The following is a 24,104-nucleotide window of genomic DNA, read 5'->3' on the forward strand; positions in this document are numbered from 1 at the left end:
AATTCAGAGGAGCTGTCAGAATTTACAAAATAAATCCAATTAAAAATAACATTTGCATTTTACATGTAAATTGATAACGCGTACAGAAGTTGAAGAGCATTTTTTTTTTTTTCATCTAGCTTGTAACATTTTCGTAAATATCAAAACACGAGTTCGTAATTTTTCACCATACTTTGAAAATACGCTGATAATAAAATCAGCGTAAAAAATATTCTGATTACTTCCGTTTGGAGATAATTTGTGTAAATGAGAATAAAAGAAATGGAATTCAATTCAGAGGAGCTGTCAGAATTTACAAAATAAATCCAATTAAAAATAACATTTGCATTTTACATGTAAATTGATAACGCGTACAGAAGTTGAAGAGCATTTTTTTTTTTTTTTCATCTAGCTTGTAACATTTTCGTAAATATCAAAACACGAGTTCGTAATTTTTCACCATACTTTGAAAATACGCTGATAATAAAATCAGCGTAAAAAATATTCTGATTACTTCCGTTTGGAGATAATTTGTGTAAATGAGAATAAAAGGAATGGAATTCAATTCAGAGGAGCTGTCAGAATTTACAAAATAAATCCAATTAAGAATAACATTTGCATTTTACATGTAAATTGATAACGCGTACAGAAGTTGAGGAGCATTTTTTTTTTTTTTTTCATCTAGCTTGTAACATTTTCGTAAATATCTAAACACGAGTTCGTAATTTTTCACCATACTTTAAAAATACGCTGATAATAAAATCAGCGTAAAAAATATTCTGATTACTTCCGTTTGGAGATAATTTGTGTAAATGAGAATAAAAGGAATGGAATTCAATTCAGAGGAGCTGTCAGAATTTACAAAATAAATCCAATTAAAAATAACATTTGCATTTTACATGTAAATTGATAACGCGTACAGAAGTTGAGGAGCATTTGTTTTTCTTTTTCATCTAGCTTGTAACATTTTCGTAAATATCTAAACACGAGTTCGTAATTTTTCACCATACTTTGAAAATACGCTGATAATAAAATCAGTGTAAAAAATATTCTGATTACTTCCGTTTGGAGATAATTTGTGTAAATGAGAATAAAAGGAATGGAATTCAATTCAGAGGAGCTGTCAGAATTTACAAAATAGATCCGATTAAAAATAACATTTGCATTTTACATGTAAATTGATAACGCGTACAGAAGTTGAGGAGCATTTGTTTTTCTTTTTCATCTAGCTTGTAACATTTTCGTAAATATCTAAACACGAGTTCGTAATTTTTCACCATACTTTGAAAATACGCTGATAATAAAATCAGTGTAAAAAATATTCTGATTACTTCCGTTTGGAGATAATTTGTGTAAATGAGAATAAAAGGAATGGAATTCAATTCAGAGGAGCTGTCAGAATTTACAAAATAAATCCAATTAAAAATAACATTTGCATTTTACATGTAAATTGATAACGCGTACAGAAGTTGAGGAGCATTTGTTTTTCTTTTTCATCTAGCTTGTAACATTTTCGTAAATATCTAAACACGAGTTCGTAATTTTTCACCATACTTTGAAAATACGCTGATAATAAAATCAGTGTAAAAAATATTCTGATTACTTCCGTTTGGAGATAATTTGTGTAAATGAGAATAAAAGGAATGGAATTCAATTCAGAGGAGCTGTCAGAATTTACAAAATAGATCCGATTAAAAATAACATTTGCATTTTACATGTAAATTGATAACGCGTACAGAAGTTGAGGAGCATTTGTTTTTCTTTTTCATCTAGCTTGTAACATTTTCGTAAATATCTAAACACGAGTTCGTAATTTTTCACCATACTTTGAAAATACGCTGATAATAAAATCAGTGTAAAAAATATTCTGATTACTTCCGTTTGGAGATAATTTGTGTAAATGAGAATAAAAGGAATGGAATTCAATTCAGAGGAGCTGTCAGAATTTACAAAATAAATCCAATTAAAAATAACATTTGCATTTTACATGTAAATTGATAACGCGTACAGAAGTTGAGGAGCATTTGTTTTTCTTTTTCATCTAGCTTGTAACATTTTCGTAAATATCTAAACACGAGTTCGTAATTTTTCACCATACTTTGAAAATACGCTGATAATAAAATCAGTGTAAAAAATATTCTGATTACTTCCGTTTGGAGATAATTTGTGTAAATGAGAATAAAAGGAATGGAATTCAATTCAGAGGAGCTGTCAGAATTTACAAAATAGATCCGATTAAAAATAACATTTGCATTTTACATGTAACTTGATAACGCGTACAGAAGTCGAGGAGCATTTGTTTTTTTTCATCCAGCTTGTAACATTTTTGTAAATATCAAAACGCCAATTCGTACTTTTTCGTCATACTTTGAACATACGCTGATAAAAAAAAAATCAACGTAATAAATATTCTGCTTACTTCCGTTTGGGGATAGTTTGTGTAAATGAGAATAAGATGGATGGAATTCAAGGAGCTCTGAGACTTTGAAAAGCAGAGCCAATTAGAATCAATTTTCGTTTTAATGTTAACTGAGAAAGCTTTGAGAAAACAAGAATATATATTATTTAAGTTTGTTTTAAGCTTATTTATCAATTTTTTTACACTTCGATTTGAGTCCGATTTTTTTTGCAGTTTGTACCAATGCCTATAATTTAATTAATTTAATGAATTTGAATTCAAAATATAAATATAAATCGATATCCGGTTATTAAAAACTGAAGTAAAACAATAAAAATTTGTTCAATTTTATATAATGAAACCGTTTTGCATATATTTTTCAGAGTGTGTTTCACTTACTTATCCTAAATTTGACTGAATTAATGATAACCTCATGTTACAATACTAATAAAAAGGAATATTTGTTTTTATGAGTTACGATATAAATAAGATTGTAATGATAGAATTGTGGGTAGAAAAAAACTAGCGCACTACAATTTTTCAGAATCTAATTTTTTTCCATGAATTAAATATAATTTTTACTTTATTTATTTAATAAGTAAAACCTCGGAACATTCTCGAGGAAAGATTTCGAAATAGGGGGAACTTCTGATTAATGAGCAAAGTGTCAAAATTCGGTCTTTGGTCCATGGTTACATTGAACTTCTAACTGTTTATTGTGCGAGTTTTGATAGAAATAGACTATTTTCTGATACATTCCTTTATTTTCATGGACTAATGTGCTTATTTTTTATTATTATATATTTAAAATATTACATTATTATCAAGTAGCATATAATAACAGTTCCATTCTTATTAAATATATTTAAATTTGTTTGCAAATGTTGCACCTAAATAGTAATTTTGAAAGTTAGTAGCCAAAGGCTTGTGAATAATTTAAAGTAGATTTGAACCTTTAATCGCTTGATTAATCGATCTTTGTTATTCATGGTGATTACTAAGTCAATTGCCTGCGTCCTTGCATAGGGGTAGCGCATCTTCCTCGTGATCTGGGCGTCCCGGGTTCGAATCCCGGTTCGGGCATGGTTGTTCTTCATCTGTGTTCTATCTGTGAATGTGTCCCCCGGTAAAAAGGGGTTGTGCAAGCGAATGTGTGAGTTTTCATCTTCATATGAATTAGAAGTCAGACTTCTGCCCTCGGGTACTCAGGGGTATTTACCCTCAGAAGCTACTGCACCCCCTTTCCGTGGTAACGCGGACACATCATCATCATCATCACTAAGTCAATTATTTGAAAAAACTGTTATAATTTAATTACTTTGATATATTGTTAAAACGATAGTAAAGGTTTTAATGAAGCCAATTGTTTGAATAAATTTCAATGTGAGCACCTTTGGTAGCTCGGAGAAGGTGGTATTTCAAACCTCTCCAAGTTTTGTCTAACATAACACTACACAGAGCATTTGTATTGTGTTTGAATTTGCTTCTATGTTCCTAAATTTTGAGTATATCCATGTCTTCAACTGGCTTTTCAAACATTCTGTCCTTTATGTAACCCTGGAATTGACATTGAACAGTAATGATTTATTTCAATCATGGTATCAAAAGGCATATTTAACTTTTTCTTTCGTTATTGTCGTTTTAATAATAATTGAAAGTAATTTCACTATTTCTGTATTAGTTGCGGTATTTGATAGACAAAAAATGTTTAAAAACATTTATTTCATAGTAAGAATTTTGAAGTATTATAATCAACGATTCATTCTTCATAAATTTTTTTTAATCAGAAAAGATTTTACATTCACTCTGTATTTTTAAAATCTGCTATTAATTACAAGGCCCTGACGATGTGCACACAAATTCATTTAACCCTTTAAAGGGCCATTTTTTTCTAGTCATATTATGTTAAAATATTCTTAGGCTTGAAATTAGAATCAGAAAAGGGATTCATTTGGCTTATTAGATAAATTTAATTTGATTAATTAATTAATTTGGTTAATTAATAATTAAGTAACTAATCAAGACACATCATTTTGTCTGAGATAAAGAATTGAAGCATCTAAGTTTCTGACTTACTAAAAAAATGTGTCAGAACTTATGCCAACCAACATAATTTCATACAAAGATTGATAAATTTGGTGGGAAGCATACTTCCCACGGCCCTAGAAAGGGTTAAACGTCAATATGAATCGGTATAAACTCATTAAAACATTGTAAATTGTTGCTACAACGTATATTTTCAAAAATTTAAAATTTATTAAAAATTAAAGAAAACATTTACGGAAATAAAAATGTCATTACTGAAAAGCTTGGGGTGTGTTTTTTTTCCAAATTTTAAGTGTCGTTGAAGTTTTCTTTTTTCAATAATATGTTACGAAGTTATTGGGTAATGATAAAATTTTGAGTAATATGTGATTAAAAATTTCATTGAAATTTCGCAAAACCTGGTTTGAAGGAATATTTTACCTTGCACAGTCGCAAGCATCACGGAATTGACAGACTGTATGTCAGTAGTCTATAAATATCGTCATGTTAACTTGATGCACACGTCTTTTAAAAACTGACTATGTGTCAGATTTGGAAGGTCTAAATCAGTCTGCCTTATACAGCGTTTTGAACGATTATTTCACCAATTAAGTGGTTTCATGGAACTGACAGATAGTACGCCAGCCTATAAACATTATCATACTAAAAATATACTGTATTTTATTTCCTTATCATAACGAATGGTATGTCATACTTTTAAAACACATTTCATGATCACCTGATTTCTTTCAATGTTTTTATGTCTGCAGCTCGTTTTGTTCTGAGGAAAGCGTCATGCTCGAATGCTTCATCTGATCTCCACGACATGCTTGTTTATTTCCTGTTGTATTATGTCTCTATATACACATTTCCCTGTCATGAAAACTGTCTCATTTATCAATTTGTTTATTTTGTGACCGAGAAGCTTGAGATGGAAATACTTTACAAAAAAATATCTGACATTCATTTATTTTCATTTCCAATCATTGAAAATGCTTTATATAAAATATAATGCAGAAAAAATATTTGTCATTTAAGTCTGGTTGACTATGATAGATGATTGATAAATAGAGGCGAAAAAGAATTTAGTGAATTTATTTTACTTTCTCTTATATGAAGTATTCAAAGAAAAGTTGTTGTTATCGTCAACTCGAGCTTTTGACGAATCTCCACGTTTCAAACTTCTCTCAGTCAGAAAAAGCATTTTCTTGAAGTATATCTGTGAATAAGATACCTCAACAGCTCCTTGAACTAGGCAGATGAAATTTTATATATGACTTCTACTGCAAATTTTATAGATTTTCTCCCAACATTTGAACGAAATCCATTAAGAGGAAATCTATCTGTTCAATTGTCCGAATATATGTAAATACGGAGAGAGTAGATGAATGAAATTTAGCATAGAGGTTCAACATTTAAAGTGTAGATGTATATCAGATTTGGTACTAAATCCGTCAAAGAGTTGACCATCAGTTGGTCTACATTTTCAAAGCATATAAACGCGATAACTCAAAAACATAATGACTTAAGCACATGAAAGTGATTATGTGAATTTTTTAATGCAATTGTAGGCATGTGCCAAATTTTGGTGGTTTCAATCATTCAGAAAAAAGAAGTGTCCAAAATACACATTCACTTTTTTTTGGTACCTTTGTATTAATCACATTCCAGCTATTAATCACCCCAAACTCTCCAAAGATCATTCTCAATTAGACTATGAGGTGAAAGCTTATAAGCCAGTTAACAGCTACGCTATACGGGCAGTTGCTTTTGTATTGTGGTCATGTTACTCTGCTCGAACCACAAGGTCCCAGGTTCTATCTTCGCTCAATCAATTCGCTACATTGGTGACCTCGGACGATGAACCTTCAACCTTCGTACAGCTGTTGTGGCGCCATCTACCCGCAACCAAAAGTCGTCACACTCACTTGATGCAACAGGAACCATTCACCCACACACGCTCGCCATAACGCTTGGTGCTACTCAAATGGGTACAGGCGCATTAGACTCAACAGCTAATACATCACCAGTCAACAGCCATATCGTTCGACTCACTGGAGGGAGAGTCTGTGGTGAAAGCTCATAAGACAGTTAACAGCTACGCTATACGGGCAATTAATTGCTTTTGTTTTGTGGTCACGTTACTCTGCTGCGAACCACAAGGTCCCAGGTTCTATCCTCGCTCAATCAATTCGCTACAACTACTTTGCTATGGTTCGCGAGTGGTATAGGCTAACAATGCGCAAGTATATTTGTTTGAGAGTATGAGAGAAAATGTCAAAGACCACTCCGGCTGGTTTAACTGCACCAAAAGGAATGTTCTTCTTTCGAACTTTCTCGCACCATGACACAAATCGGCATGTTTTGCATTTAGTTTAATAATATGGTGCTGAAGACTGTATGATTAGGGCAGAGAAATATGCATGCATTCACAATTTATCTGTTAACGGATTTCGTCGTAAATTTGATTGGCAGCTATAGTGTTTGTGTAAATTTCGTATATCAGGTTATATTCGTTTAGTTTGCTGCGTTTTTGATTTGTTAGTTTCACAGACAATTCAATCTGGCTATTAAAATTCCAAAAAGATTCCCAACTCAATGGATTTTCCAAAATTTCGCTATGGATTTTTTTTTTATGATTATGATACTTTCTCTTTGTGTATTCCATTTACGAGGAATTAGACAAGGAACGTTTAAGCATATTTGGAGAGATTTCTATAAAGAAAATAAAGGATTATTTTTTTCTTTCTGGAAACATTTCTTTTTGAAAAAATAAATCTTTATAAAAATTCGAAATGGCTTAGACGATTTTGATGTAATGCGTGCATTTATTTAGAGATGATCTTCTATTATAGAAATCTTATAATATATGAGAAATAAGATGCGGTTTATAGATTTAAATAAATTATATTTTATTATGGATGTAGGCAAAAATCGTTTGGAGTTTCTGCAATAATGAATTTTTAAAAAAATATTCTTTGCCAGTGAATCAAAAATGTATTTACTTATAATGCTTTCAACTCCTTTTTTTTAAAAGAATATAAATGTCATAAAAGATTTCGTAAAGCTTTAACAATATCTTGAAAATGCTATATAATTTTTCTTTATTAGAAACCATTCTGATAAAATTTTTATTTTTTATAGATTTAAATAAATTATATTTTATTATGGATGTAGGCAAAAATCGTTTGGAGTTTCTGCAATAATGAATTTTTAAAAAAATATTCTTTGCCAGTGAATTAAAAATGTATTTACTTATAATGCTTTCAACTCCTTTTTTTTAAAAGAATATAAATGTCATAAAAGATTTCGTAAAGCTTTAACAATATCTTGAAAATGCTATATAATTTTTCTTTATTAGAAACCATTCTGATAAAATTTTTATTTTTTATAGATTTAAATAAATTATATTTTATTATGGATGTAGGCAAAAATCGTTTGGAGTTTCTGCAATAATGAATTTTTAAAAAAATATTCTTTGCCAGTGAATCAAAAATGTATTTACTTATAATGCTTTCAACTCCTTTTTTTTAAAAGAATATAAATGTCATAAAAGATTTCGTAAAGCTTTAACAATATCTTGAAAATGCTATATAATTTTTCTTTATTAGAAACCATTCTGATAAAATTTTTATTTTTTATAGATTTAAATAAATTATATTTTATTATGGATGTAGGCAAAAATCGTTTGGAGTTTCTGCAATAATGAATTTTTAAAAAAATATTCTTTGCCAGTGAATCAAAAATGTATTTACTTATAATGCTTTCAACTCCTTTTTTTTAAAAGAATATAAATGTCATAAAAGATTTCGTAAAGCTTTAACAATATCTTGAAAATGCTATATAATTTTTCTTTATTAGAAACCATTCTGATAAAATTTCTTGCGACATACATATTAAATATTATTCGAATCTTTTCCCCACGATGTAAAACAAGTGGAACCTCCTCATAATAAAGAACGTCCTTCACACCAAATGTAGGCCCCCTCATGCAATCCCCCAAGTACCTCATCAGGCATTTTACCCTGGGCGCTGTTACCCAACCTTCTTCGAAGCAGATGAGCAGCTTTAACTATTTCGACATATGCACATTAAAATCTGGACCACCATTTTAACAAAGAATACTTTGAACTGACTGATAAAATCATGATGAAACCGTTAGAAATCATACGATGGTCAATGCTCTTCCTTGGGAGGGGAGTGTAAGTGTGGTCGTAAGTGGGTCACATCCGCACTTTTGCCGATGGGCATTTGGGAAGATTACGATTCACGTCCTTGAAGTTATTATGCAGTGGCTAGTGATTAGTTTGACTGTTGCCAGCATTTGAAATTCTTAGACTGATGCGCTGATTATTTGAAGATGTGTAATATAGTGAAAGTGCTCGACTGAAATATGGGTGACCTAAGGCAACTAATAATTTGGTGGCATCGATCAAAACTATAAAAGGAATTTCTCATTATTTATTGGCATTATATTTTGTAATGTTATATGGTAGAAAAGTGCATTGAAGAAAAATCATTATCTGGGAAATTAGAAGCAACAACAACAACAACAAAAAAAAAAAAAGTCCACTTGGGAATTTTCTTGGAAAAGTAATTTCTTGAAAATGAAATATTCAAATCAGAAAAGCAAAATAAACATAGCTGTATTTTAAAATACAGGGAAGCAGAAATTGCTATTGATTGGTACAATGGTTGTGTCTTACTTTTCTGTTTTACATTAAAATATTTATTTAGCGATCTAAATTTTTGTTTTGCTATTACAACAAAATTGCATGAAATGCCATGCATTCAAAGAATTTTTATTTGTAATAAAAGTGTCCTATCCTTTTTGCTGAAATATAATTTTAATGTTATATAAATGAAACGTTTTACGAAATTTTTAAACATTTTGTATTTAAACTACTTAAAAATAAAAATATTTTTAAAGTGACACTAGAAATGACAATCAAAGACTAAGCAATATTTTTCATATTATTGTAAAACATCATTAACTACGAAATTTGTTTTCTGTCAAAAAGGTCCAAACATATGATGTATATTTCATGACAAAATAATATACAAGTAAAAGACAAAAAGTAAAATTAAAAATAAAATAACAAAAAGGTATCAAAAAAATTAACAAAGTGAAAATGGGAGGTAAACTGGAGTAAAAAAAAAATAAAATAAAAATAAAAACGTATGAAAAAGAGCACGGGAGTGTATGTAGAATTAATCATTTGGGTATTTTCTAAATTTAGAATAAAACCTGAAATTATTGAAATGAAATTCACTTGAATAATAAATTTAAGTTTTCATTTATTTATTCTCAAATTATATTGCGTTGATATTTTGAATAAAAAGTAAAACTATATTGAAATTATTCGCTCAGATTTATCGAATGGATCAAATTTTGTGTTCTAATGTGATGTATTAAAATTTCTGATTTCTATATTGTAGCTATTTTACTCATTGAATACAAATTAAAAGCAATGTATTTTTGAAATTATTTTTAGAAACGTTTAAAGAAAATAAGTAATTTAAAATGTTAGGAAAGGTTTTATAAAACTAGGCGAAATCGCAATATGCAATCAAATGCCTTTTGATTATATATTGTATTTTAAGATAGCATAAAATAAGTTTGGAACTATAATTTTTTCGATACTTATTTATAAACGATTTTACAAATCTCTTACTGAAATTAGTTAAATTTAAATAATTGAGATTATTGAATTAACTAAAATTTCAGAAAATATTTCCTAAAATTCATTTTGCCTGCTTTTATAGAAGAATTTGCAAAATGTAATAGTTTTTTTTTATCAAATTATATCTTCTATAGAATGCCAACAGCTAGACAAATAACTTAATTCTTTAATTACATATTATCAAACATATCCGTATTGCTCGAAATAAAAATAATATTGTTTTTGCAAATATTATTGCCAGATTCTAAGTCATAATACATAAACTTCTTGTATCGTCTGCAACTTTAATTTTAATTAAAATGAAAGTATCTTAACTATTAAACAGTTTTTAAATCTTGCCTATTAATTATATGCTTCAAAATTGCAGACGATTTTACAAAAATGCTGATAGATAATTTTTCGCATAAATTCTGAATAATTTTTAAAAATGATACAAAACTCAAACATTGAGAAGGGCAATTCGAGATTAAATAAATGAAATGATATATATTAAATGTTTATATTAGCAGGAATGTAATATTAATTTTACGTATGGAAAATGATTTTTATTAATTAAAAAAATAATTATTCATTGACACGAAATCATCTCCTATCCTTCTTATTCTTGAGAAGATTTATAGAAAATATATTCACTAGTTTGGTTTTCCAGCGCTTATAAAGTAACGAATTTTTATTTTCACTTGTATAAATTAAAAGGTGATTATCAATGGCTTCAATTTTGGTATTTTTTCGAAAAAAATATAGATATCCGAATGATTTTTAAGAATCATTGAAAGCTATTTTTTCCATAGTTTTTAAAGAAAGATACAAATTTTAATTAAATGTTGTTGTTTACGATGGTAATATTTAAAAATATGTATAATATTTTCATTCATTAGGATTGGCAACAAGTATTGCAATTTTTCCTTTACATAGATATATAGTTTTTAATTAATAAAAAAATTGTTATTTAGTTAATTATCAAGAAACTTTCGTTAATATCTTCTTTATGTTTCATATTATTTGCGAGCAATATTTGAAAAAAAATGTAGTTGTATAATTTGATTTCAGTAACTCACAAACTATTTGAGTATTTCACTTTCATTTATCGGCAAAAAATAAAATAAATAAATAAAAATAAGGAAATAAGAAATAAAAAACAAAAAATAAATAAATAAAAAGGAAAATAAAATAAAAATAAATAAAATTAGATTTTTTCTGCTTAAGAAGTGAAGATACTTAACCTAAAATGTGAAATTATCATATTTCAATTCAGTAATTAGAAAAAAATATCGTTATTAAGAAGATATAAAAAAACAGTTTATCATAATGTAACTATTAGTTATTTTTTGTATCCCTTGCATGTCGATCGTGGAAGGTGAAATTTAGAGGACGCAGGGAGAAAGAGCTCTTTATTAGCTTATATGCACTTTTGTTATTAAATATCATAAGATAAAATAATTTCAGAATTTTTTCAGTAAGCATAAAAAATGTGTTGCTTATTAATTAAAATTAAATACTTATTGATTGGAATAAATTTACAATCAATTTACTCTTGTATTTACTGAAAAGTTTGTATTGAATCAAATGATATTTTTTCACGAAAAGTGTGATGAAATAATTAACGGTGATGCTAAATTAAAATAAGTAATTTTTTAAATATTTTACTGGTTTTTTTTAACAAAAAAAAAGATTTCTTATTTAATCTATTTGATTTTTATATATAATAAAATTATGTATTAAAATTAATCTGAAATAAAATTACTACTTCTTTTAATACAAACTAAAGTCCAAACTTTAATCAAAGTTTAAGATACAAAAAATTTAAGCAATTAAAAGAAGAACTAAAACCCAAGAAAGATGACATTCTTACCTTAACTATAACTCTTTTTCTGTAACTTCAGCTGTAACAACGCGCTAAAGAATTCTGGAAGAGAAAGCGAAGTCAAATGTTTTTAAAAGTAAAAGTTTCGAACTTCAAATTCCAGCACGCTACATTGACTTCCCTGATCGCTGAAAATAAGACTGTTTTTGAACAGTCTGCAGAGAAGAGTTGAGATTCGATCCAGCAACAACAATAAAAATCGTTTGCTTATAAAACAAAGCGAAATGTTCAATGACCTTGTTCCAGACCGGTAAGTCGTGCTCTATTTAAAAAGACTGATGCTATTTTCGTTTTCGTTATTGGATTTTTTTTTATTTGTTTTGACTGAAAGAGTTCTCAGTTTATTCCTTTTGTTTGATGGTTGTGCCCTTAACTTTGAAGTTCGTTTGCCTCGATTTAAGTTGCTTAACTTTTTTATTTAAGAACATTATGTGAAAATAAATATCGTTAATGAATTGCTTATTGAATTTCCAGTAATAAAATGTAGAGAACAAAATTCTGAAGTTTGTATCTATTTTATCTATTTAGGACGTTGACTATTTTAAATTAAATAGCCCTATTTAGAAATGTCAAGAGTTTCAAAGGAAATGGTGTTAATTTCGAATCCATTTAAGTTCTTTCTTTGATCTGCCTATTTAGGGCTTTTCTTTCCTTCCTCTAGGAAGTTTTTCTAGTCCTGCTTATATAGTATAGAATTATGGGAGCATGCTTGCATCTAACAGTTTTTTATTTTTTTTTCTTCGATTTAATTTTTGGACTGTGACAAAGTTACAGAGAATTTTTCTTTCTTTCAAATTTTAACCCTTTATAGGATATAACTCAAAAACATCTACAAATAAAATTTTTAGATTTTATATTCTGATAAACCGATGATATAAATACTAAAACATCAACAGTTCGCTGATCCACCATTTAATTTATAAAATAAGGGGTAGTAAATATACTTACTAGAGATCGTTCACGAGGGACTGAAAGTGGTAAGCATACTTACCACTGAGCTTTAAGGATAAGGTTACCATCGAATGTTCGCTGGTAAGTATATTTACTATTAGTTTTAGGTAATTTAAAACAACTTTATTTCATTTTTTCAAAGTTAGAAATCATAAAATTGCTCCAAATTCAAATTCAATAATGTCTTACATTAAAGTTTGAAGTTCATTTTGCACTTGATATTATGGTTTGGGAGATCGATACTTTACATTATAATAAATTGTTGCAATCTGATGATCAAATTTTATTAATAACATCTTAATCATATTCTGCCTTAAGAAATAAACTAAAATTCCATAAACTACAATATTCAAATAATCAGCACATAAAAGTTAAGGGAAAATATGCATAAAATCATTTACATGAATATTCCAAATTTTAAGAAACTCCAACTGCGTCAATTGTGTTTGTTCATTTTTAAAGCTAAATGTTGAATTCAAACTAAATAAACTCAATAACAAATACTAATAATCAAATATAAAAATATCTTATATATAAGGAACACAACACCGTGATGTTTCATTTCTGAAAAATTTTTCGGAAATTAAAATTTAATGACAAACTCTCGCAATTTAATGTTGTTACGAAAATCTACGGACCATGGACGGGCAATAATAAACATACTTACCACTTTTGAATTTAAATGATATTTAACTATAAACATCATTCGATTGAGCTATTAAGATAACTCAATCGAATATTAAGCATCTGATTATCTTATTTATCATTTTAAAATACTTTATATAAATTTTTAAATTTTTTTTTAGATTTAATATTATTTAAGAAGGTTTTACCTCTTCCCACAGTTTATCAATCGACTTCAAATTAGATAAAAAAACAAAAATAAATAACATCATTATCGAATTGGCGATAAAATATCAATGAGAATGAAATAAAAATCGTATATTCTGGTAATTTTCATAACAAGTTGTATTTTATAACTTTATGAAGTAATACATTTTGTTTTATAATATACTAGCCGCCTTTGGCGACCAGCCGGTTCGCCAATCTTAATGTTCGTTAAAATTTTAATAATTAAATATTTTATGCAATTCCTACTTCAATAGCTTCTTCATCAAAATATTTTATAACTTCAAATTTTGATTGTCATATAATTCATTCATAATATTATAAAGGCCTTCAGTCATAACTTAATATGTATCTCTCTAATTTTCTGTTAGCACCCGTAGAATTTATGCTTTAAATTAAAGTGGAAATATTTAATCTGCAATTAATATAATAATATTTTTTACTGAAACAAAGCATTTTTTTTAATAATCTGATTAATGAAAATAGAGTCACTCAGCGTTTAAACTTTATGGGCACTAAAGAATATCTTTTTTAATTTACGTACTATCTCAAGAATTTGTCAACAAAATTTTCTTAGATTATCATGAGCAGATCGATTAATTAACAATGTTTAACTTTAAATGCATCAAACACTAAGAAAATAAAATGAATCATTTAAAATAATCGGTCTAAAACAGGTTTAAAAAAATTACTTAAAAAACGATGTACTTAAAATTATAAGCATATACAAAAAATATATAACTAACATAAATACACTTTATTTACAAAAGCATGCAACTAACCTAAAAATAATTTAAATCATCTGCTTATAATGGTTGCCATGACAACAATCAGAACAGAATGCGCATGCGTGAATTTTCTTCGCCAGTTACGTAACGCAAATACGTGGTTTTTTTTCTACGCCAGTTGGGGTAACGCTATGCGGATTAGAAATTTTTTATTTCCTTTATTCTGTTTTATTTTAATTCAAAAGTACTTCAGAATGAATCTGAAGGATCGATTAATTAACAATGTTTAATTTTAAATTCATCAAACATTAAGAAAATAAACAGAATCGTTTGAAATAATCCGCCGAAAAATTTTAACCCTAGCCTCATTACTGTTGGGAGAAAATAAATCTGAAACCTTGCTCATTTGGCGGTGGCGAAAATGGAAGATTTTTTTGGCGGAAAAGTTGGCGGTGGGGAAAATGGAAGATTTTTTTGGCGGGAAAGTTAGTTTTTAATTAATAATTAAAATTCTAATTAAAATTTAAAAAAAAGGGACCCCAGGTGCACATTCCCGACCTCTAAGGTATACATGTACCAAATTTGATAGCTGTATGTCAAATGACCTGACCTGTAGAGCGCCAACACACACACACACACACACACACACACACACACACACACACACACACACACACACACACACATTGAGCTTTATTATAAGTATAGATTAACTATTGTTTTTACGGTTGAAATACTACATATATAAGAATTTAATTATTAGTCATTTTCAAGTATTTTTCTAGTCCTGCTTATAGAAATTTGTGTAATGTAATAAATATCAAAATAAAATAAATCAGTATTTTGTTGTATAAAATTTGTTTCAAAGCTCCATAAATCCCTGTTTACTTAGGCTGGTCCTGAGTATCCTGTATATGACCTTAATATATGGTTAAGATTTGACATCAGAGCTCTCATTGAATCAATAACTATAAATCAGTAGTTTTCAGTAATAAAAGTTAGTATAAAATACTCATGGAATTTTATATAATGAATATATAAATACCTTAATAAGTCAGGTGAACACTAGTAATTATTGCTATATTAAGCTCTGAAAAATTGCAGAAATATGCAAATTTGTAATAGTCTCCAATTGGCTTGCCAGCAAAAATAAGAAAGAAATAACTTTTCAGATTAACCTTGTATTTCAAGTGGAATATTGGATTATTAAACAGGCAATGTATGTAGTTACCTAAGCGCCCCTGCAGGTAAGATCATTTGAGAGAAATTTTCAGAATAATTTAATTTTGTGCTTTCTTTGCTGTGCAAGAATCGAATTTGTTAAAATTAAAATAAAGGATTGTTCACATTTCGGAATGTTGTTCGTATAATGTTTTTTAATGCTCACTGTTGGGGTGACTTTTTTTTATATAATTGTCTGATTGACTTATAAGTCAGCAACAATTGCAAATTTTCTATTAAAATATTTGGATTTTGCCAAAAAAAAAAAAAAAACCTTTTTAATATATTTAAAAATACTTACAAATTTAATTTTTTTTACATTCGAAAGATTACAGTTAATTATTCGTGAAGCTGAATTGCAATAAAAACAATAATTAGTTTAATTTATAGCGGCATTTATTACTTAATTAAAAAAGTTACTTATATTGAAATGGCCGTGTTTGGCCGTACAGGTTGGCTTCTTTTTGTCTTAAAATCCGCATGTATATAAACCCGACGATTCAAAAGCGTAGCGATTTAGATAAATGTAATTTGGTACCTGGTCTTGTTACTAAAACTGCAGCTCTGCGTCACATTTTGGTTTTTATCGATCAACTTCCATTTCTTCTAGTGAACATCATCTAGTCAACGTCTTCTAGTGAAGTATACATTAATTATCAAAATCATGCTCCTGTAATTATTAATTCAGTTTCATACGCGAAATTATTCAGAAAATTTTTAATATTTTTGAATAAAGTAATAAATTTGAAAAAAATGGGTATATAATTAATTCCGATATTGAGATGTTTCAAAATTTACTTACATTAAAAATATGTCGAACTTTGAAAACTAGAAGAAGCACATAATAGTTTAATTTTTGAGAGAGAAATTTTCTTCGAATTTATTTTAATAATTTCAAGAGAATTAATTAATTATGCGCTATTATAAAAAGGATGTATTTTTTGCTCACGTGAATAAATAAATGTTTGTCTTTCGAACTTATTAATATATTGTCTTGATAAAATTGATCTACTATTTTTGGAATTCTTCAGACACATTAACTTCCTTAAGTATTTATATATTTTTCTTGCAATGTGAATATTATTTTCCTAGTTACTCATTCGTAGCGACAAAAGCGGAAATATTTGCTTGTGCTGCCATCTATTAGATGATTTTTGAAACAGAATAAGCTTTTAGTACAAAAATGCGAGATTTAATTTTATATGTTCCTTTAATACATTTTTTTTATATAATTCTGCAGAAATGTTGTTGTTGTGGGTCTTGAAATATTACCTCTCAAGGCAATTTAGAATGATTTTTTTTCAAGTTTCTGAACATAAAAAGAAAACATTTATAGTTTGACATTGTTCTTAAATAGATGAAGTTTCAAATATTTTTTTAATCTCTATTGATTTTCAAATTATAATTCGTTAAAGTTATGGACATTTTTAATGAAATACGGAAACGGAGATCAGTTGTGAATAATAAAAATAAATAGAAGTTTAAATGTTTCTCGTAATTTAAAATGTGTTAGTAACTTGAAATAAATAATTTAAATATTCACATACAAATGAAATGTCCAAAATTTGCATCAAAAGTTTAAAAAAAAAAAGTTAGGTATGGTATTTAATTAATTTTGGGTTTTAAAATTCATATGTGATAGATATTTAATTAAAAAAAATCTCATGTATATTCCTCAGAGAATCATTTGAATTAGGATGAATAGCTCTTGGGAACATTTATATCAATATGCATAACATTCTTCAGATACGTATCTATAAATGGAACAAAAAATATACATGTTATAAAATAAATTATATTTATTTTGTATATTTGCAAAGCATTATTATTAGAATATATTTCAAATAATGATTGAAGAAATAATATGTTGTCATAGTAATTCCCCAATACAGTAAAAACAAAGGATATTGCTGCACAGCGCCATCTGTTGACAAATTAGGATAAGGCTTCGATATCTTTAATTTTTGTTTATATTAATACTTTTAACACTAATCTGAGAAATCCTCAATAATGGTAATTTTGACGGGGAAAGGGCCAGATGGTATGATATTGAAAATGAGTAATAAGGTCCTCCATTCGTTATTTTTTTAAACTACTTATCTACAATTAAATACAAAGTTTTATTTTATTAGATTGGATTTTTTTCTATTAATTTCCAGATAATTTTTCTTTTAAGTTGTTGGTAAATTATTCCGTTTTATAGAATAATTTATGATGAATTTTTTTATTTGTTTCACTTATATATATAATGTATGTAATGTTTGCTAAAAATATATATATGAAAGAATGAAATTCCTTTATTGATTTTTGTGCTTTTTGAAATGAGTATTGAGATGTCAAGTTATATTAAGCCAAAACATTGTAATTTTAAACTAATCTTCTTCACAATGATTTTCATTTGTATGTATACATTTCGTTTTAAACCTGCTATTTTAATTACCCTTTTGACGCACTCAATAAAAATATGCTGATGTTCTTTATTCGAAACTTATACAATCTCTGAACTATTTATTTGCTTTATTAATTTGAAAGTTGCTTGTAATTTAAAAAAAATACTGTTTTTAATTTAGGAATTTCCGATTTCTTTTATAACAACATAAAACATTTTTCGTTTTCTTACATTCTTCTTTGAAGAAAAGGGGAAATAGCAGCGAACATTTTATATATAGACATATTAACCAATTCCCAAGAAATATCTCTTGAGCAATCTGAGATTCATACACGTACATTTTTGAAATGCTGTTATTAGACATATAATATCTGTTGAGCTATTTGAAATTCCAATATCATTTTTGAAATGCTGTTATTAGACATATAATATCTGTTGAGCTATTTGAAATTCCATCATTTTTGAAATGCTGTTATTAGACATATAATATAATAGTAATTCATACTTAAAAGAAAGTGACGACGATAATTTCGAAAAACGTTTTATAGTCTTAATAGAGACATAATAACCTAAAGCATGTTTGATATTAAAATTATATATAATAATTGCTGAGTTTAGCAAATAAAAATAGCTTTTCTTTTTCTTTATATGCAGAAATCAAGAATGAGCACCGAACTATCTTCCAATCGAATTTAGAGTCAATTTAAAATAATATCCACGCTAATGGATGGTTCAAAAGCTAGGCTGTCTTAACTAAACTAATTATTTAAACTATATCTTATTTCCTGTGTCTGATTATAGTAATAAAGAATTATCTTATGTATATTCTAGGCGAAAAAAAAACATAAAATGTTTAAATTAAAAAAATAATAAGGAAATAAAAAAAACTTTAATCGATGGAATATCTATTGAATTCTTTACTGTTACTCTTATTCCATTTTTCGAAGATAATTTGATTTTTTAAACATTTATGTATAATAGTAGATATATTCATTTTTCACCACTTTCCGGAAGTGACACGTATAGACATAAACAAATGTATTTTTGTTGTTAAAATTGTCATTTATATTCAAAAATTTTCATTAAATAATAAAACATCAATTTATAATTAAATTATTATATTTAGTTACAAAATAATTTAATATTTACTTATATAATTAAATCAAATTAGTTTCATATAATTTATATAATTAAATCTAAGTTATAACATTAATTATATTTTTAATATTAATTATTTATACTTAAATTTGATTTATATAAATTTTATATGTGTTGGTAAATTTACAATTTGAAACAAACAAATATGTTATAATCTTATTGTTTTTTACATATTTGAGCGACAGCATGAGCTCTAAGCTTTGATGAACCTTTTTTTTTAATTTAATGAAACATGATTTTTTTATATGTTTGAATAGTAAATTTTCAATTAATTCTTTCGTCATATAGTTCGTCAAGTATTTTTTTTATTTACTTATAAGCCAATATTTTGATATGCATGTGATTTAATTCCTTATGAAGATTGGTTAATTTATTGTCTATACATCTTTTTTTTTTAATTCTTCATTTAGTAATTCAATTTGATATATATTTACGAATCTCACAAACAAACTTTTTAATGAAAATTTTGCAATCACACAAAATGCAATTACGAGCAGTACTTTGTATTTATTTATGGTACCCTTTCGACATAAATTTTTTACTTTGCCTCAATTTGGAAGAGTTCTATTACTGACATTTTGTTTCATTTTTTTCTCTAATAAAACTAATTTTTTCGACAAGTTATACCATAAAGAATTCATCAAGCTTTCCAATATTTGCTATGCTCTTTTCCCATCATAATTCAATAGTTAGTTTTTTATAATCCATAATGAGTGTATTGGATATGCGATAGTTAATTCATCATATTTTATAATTTTTTTTTGTCAGTCTTATCACTATTCAAAAATTGGTGTTTTATGAGTTTAGTGAGTATACTGATTAAGTATACAGATGTCCTTTTTTTCTTTTTTCATAAGAATAGTTCATTATCAACTAGGAAATATAAATGCCCGAAAAACTGTTGCAGACTCAGGTATCGTCCTTGTTATTTGACCACGGTTCAAAATTATGGTGCTGATCTGAAAATGGTGCATGAGTAGTTTCGAAACGGAAAGTTAATTTAAACTAAATTGTTAGAATAAAACTCTTGTCCATATTTCTTTTGCAAGCTCTTTTACAATAGAAAATAAATGTTTACTCGTTATATTTTATACATTTTTCTATGCCAAACTTTTCACTCGAATGTCTAATCTGTATATGAATTGTGACGAAAACTATATTCAAATCTTACATATGTTGAGATCCATATATTAATCGATTGTTATTAATAATAATCAATTAATACGATAAATCGACTAATCACTTTTAGCAGTTATTATTTACTCTATGCCGTTCGCTCATTTGATCGGATTTCTTTTGTTTGGCTCTTGTAGGATTTCTGTCGTAGGCAGTTTTCCGAGGTTATCGGGAGGTCAATTTTTATAAAATAAATAAACAATTAATAATTTTCATATAAATAATAATTAATAGTAAATAATAAAAAATTAATAAAATAAAAATTTACTTTGCATCATTGTGCCTTTACCAGTCAACATAGTATTAATAATTACCAATTAATTGCATTGCCAGCGTTTTGGCCTGGGAGAGTGCGTCTTCCCCATGAGCTGGGCGTACCGGGTACGAGTTCTGGTTCGGGCATGGTTGTTCTTCACCCTGTGTTCTGTCTGTGAGGTGTGTGAAAGAGTCTCCCTGTAAAAAGGGGATGTGCAAGTGAGTGTGTGAGTGTCATCTTCATATGAGTTAGAAATCAGACTTCTGCCCTCGGGTGCTCAGGGGTCTTTACCCTCAGCAGCTACTGCACCGTGGTTCCGGACAAGACATCATCAATTAATTGCATTAACATATAGTCCTTATATGCCGTTTTTCAAATGGAGTGACATACGAGATTTCTTTCACTATCATGTTTCCTTATTACTGCATTTCAAACGTTCTTTATTTTTTCTATTTGTAAATTTATTTCAAAACTTAGAAACATTTTTTTTCGTACTGTTATTTATACTGCTTCTGTTTACTTATTTTTTTTAAATGATCTGCTAAATAAAATAAACTAGTTATGGAAATTGCGACTATAGCATTTCAGTGCATTAAAAATGAAGCATTTAACTGAATTAAAAATGAAGCATTTAACTGACTTAAAAATGAAGCATTTAACTGAATTAAAAATGAAGCATTGCATTGGATTAGAAAACAAAGCGTTTAAGCTGTTTCAATATATACTAAATTCATACTCATGAAAAATGAAACACTTAATTGAAAAATGACTTTGAATCCCTAAAAGTGAAGTTTTATCTTTAGTTATTAATTTTGCCTCATGAAAATTCCATATTTAACTCGAATACCTAAATTTATATTATTTCAACGTTAACTTAAAATAGCTGTTACATAACAAAACTCTTCTCAATAAACAGAATCATAGCAGAAAAAATAAATTTTATAAAAAAATGTTTTTTTTACATATATATTTTTGTGTATGACATGGTGTCCCTGTTTTATGAATGTTAAAAAAAATGTCTTAGTCATGATTACAAAAAGCATTCTTTAAATATTAAGTTTAATTCAGCCTAGTAGCTTTAGAGTTTATGACTTGGAAAATTGTAATTTTATAATGCACCTCACGAGGTATTCATCAAATAAAATACCAGTTTTTCATTTTTTTCCTTTAAAATTACCCCATTCATTTTTATCCATTATATTCTCCTTCCTAGCATTTTAAAAACATATTTACCTTCCTTTAAATGTAAAAAAATCTTTTTGTTCTTTTCTGTCTAAATGATGGATGGCCTCAAAAGTGGCAAGTTTGGATACTTTCTGAGAAGAATTATTTATTCATGACTAAAATATATACCGTTTTTACGATCTCATGAGTTTTAAAGTATTTTGAAATTGAAAATACAAAGTACTAAAAAAATTACTCTGAACTGAAAGTTATACTAACAATGTATTAATGTATGAAGATATTTACTATATTAATACAAGAATGATCGTAGTTATAATGCAGTAGGAATTCTGGATTATTTTATTTTCTCAAGTATAAAATATTCAGAAATACCTTTTTTGTCAGAAAGAACTTTATTTGATTACAAATATATCGGGGAAAATATTCTAGTGTTATCTATCCCGTTCCTTAAATAAGTAGAACAAAAGTAAATGTAAAAAAAATGGCTCAAATATCACAAAGGTAAGTAACATTATGACATGGATGTAATGGATTATAGATTTAGTTTTAATTCGTTTTAAAAGATAGCCTATTTTACTGTATTAAAGAAATTATTTGAAAATATACACATTAAGTTCTATATTATTTGAAAGTATATTGAATTTTATCTTCCCAATAAATTTCTGGCCTTCTTATATGGTATGCAATAAATTATGTTAATATAAATCCACAGAATAAATATTAAAAACTTCAACATATTTATTTTCTTTAGTATTTAATACATTTTTAAATATATACAGCTTTGGATTTCTAATGTTGAAATCCATCATTTTGTTCGAAAATATAACTTTAGATACATATTTTTATACAAAAGTTCAACAATAAAAATAAGATAATTTATTATGATCATTTGATTAATGTCTGTAGGCACGTAGCGATATCTTCCAGTCTTTAGGATTATACACTATTCTAGCGTAACTGTCTCCATAAAATGTTGTACCATATCCAGCATACTGAGTTGGTTCGGCTGGATCAACTAATCCGCTTCTGTGTGTATAAACCCGACTTGGAGGATACTTATAAGCTGGTAATGAATCATCCAGATAGTCTGATTGATCTGAGTAATCTTGTTGGTCCTTGAATTGGTGTGCCCCAAGATCTGCGTACTCTTTTGAATCGTATGCCTTAGGTCCATGGTTTGCTTTATGCGCTGCTGCTATCTCAGCGTATGAATGCCCTGGCTCTACTTTGGGTGGTATGGCAACATGAGAGACGTATCCGTCTTTACCATCGTCCTGATAAGGCTCCTGTTGTACCTTATTAGGCAAGAAGTCTGATATTTTGTAACCACTAACCTGCTTTATGAAACTATGATTCTTAGGGAATACTTTCTTCTTTCTGTATCCATATACTTGGTTATGATCTTCATGGATACTATGATCTGTGCCCTTGTAATGACCTTCTGGTGCTTGGTAAACTGTTCCTTTATAGTGGCCTTCTGGTTCTTGGTAAGTTGTTCCTTTGTAATGACCTTCAGGAGCTTGGTAGTTTGTTCCTTTGTAATGACCTTCAGGAGCTTGGTAGTTTGTTCCTTTGTAATGACCTTCTGGAGCTTGGTAGGTCGTTCCTTTGTGATGGCCTTTTGGAGCTTCATAGTTTGTACCTTTGTAATGACCTTCTGGGACCTGAGCCTGCTCTTCTGGAAAATGTACATATTGATTGTTTCCATATGGAGTACCTTTGTAGTGAGGTTCCTGAACATCAACGTATTCAGTGCCTTTATTTACACTATGGTGATCAGGTTCTTTGTAGTTACCTGCTGTGAATGATATTTCTGCATAATGAGAGACAGGTTTATGAGATCCTGTGAATCAAGATAATAAAAATTAGGTGTTTATAGGTATTATAAATGCTAATAAATAGCATTTAGTTTTTAAATTTGATATGTTTTTTTATATATTTAAAAAGAAGTCGAAAAACATTTTATAAACGCCATTTAAAAGCTTTAAATTCTTCTTAATTTTATAAAAGATTTATAAGTATTCACGATTTTATATTTAACATTCAAAAATCACGTCTGTGGGTCCTTGTAAGGTTTATTAAAACAAATAATCAAAACAATAATTTACGAAAATTAATATTTTTGTTAATTACAGTGTATTTTGCTAATTTTAATATTATTAATTATGATAATTATTAATTATTATTAAAACAGAAAATACGAAACATGTTTTGACAGTAAACCTCCGTGTCCCGAAATCC

At 27.7% G+C, this 24,104-nt stretch overlaps 2 protein-coding genes across 4 annotated transcripts in view; one reads left to right on the forward strand and one right to left on the reverse strand.

Moving 5' to 3' along the window:
* Nucleotides 1-24,104, forward strand: part of LOC129975246 (rho GTPase-activating protein 18-like) — a 329,739-nt gene that overhangs the window by 183,602 nt on the left and 122,033 nt on the right. The window lies entirely within an intron of this gene.
* LOC129975247 (repetin-like) overlaps nucleotides 22,646-24,104 on the reverse strand; it is a 38,478-nt gene continuing 37,019 nt past the window's right edge. For both annotated transcript variants that reach the window (XM_056088288.1, XM_056088287.1), the window contains exon 4: nucleotides 22,646-23,706. In XM_056088288.1, coding sequence (XP_055944263.1) covers nucleotides 22,757-23,706 — 950 coding nt within the window. In that variant the 3' untranslated portion in view covers nucleotides 22,646-22,756. The remainder of the gene's footprint in view (nucleotides 23,707-24,104) is intronic.

This window comes from Argiope bruennichi, chromosome 7 (genome assembly GCF_947563725.1).
Source record: "Argiope bruennichi chromosome 7, qqArgBrue1.1, whole genome shotgun sequence".
NCBI classification, from domain to species: domain Eukaryota; kingdom Metazoa; phylum Arthropoda; class Arachnida; order Araneae; family Araneidae; genus Argiope; species Argiope bruennichi.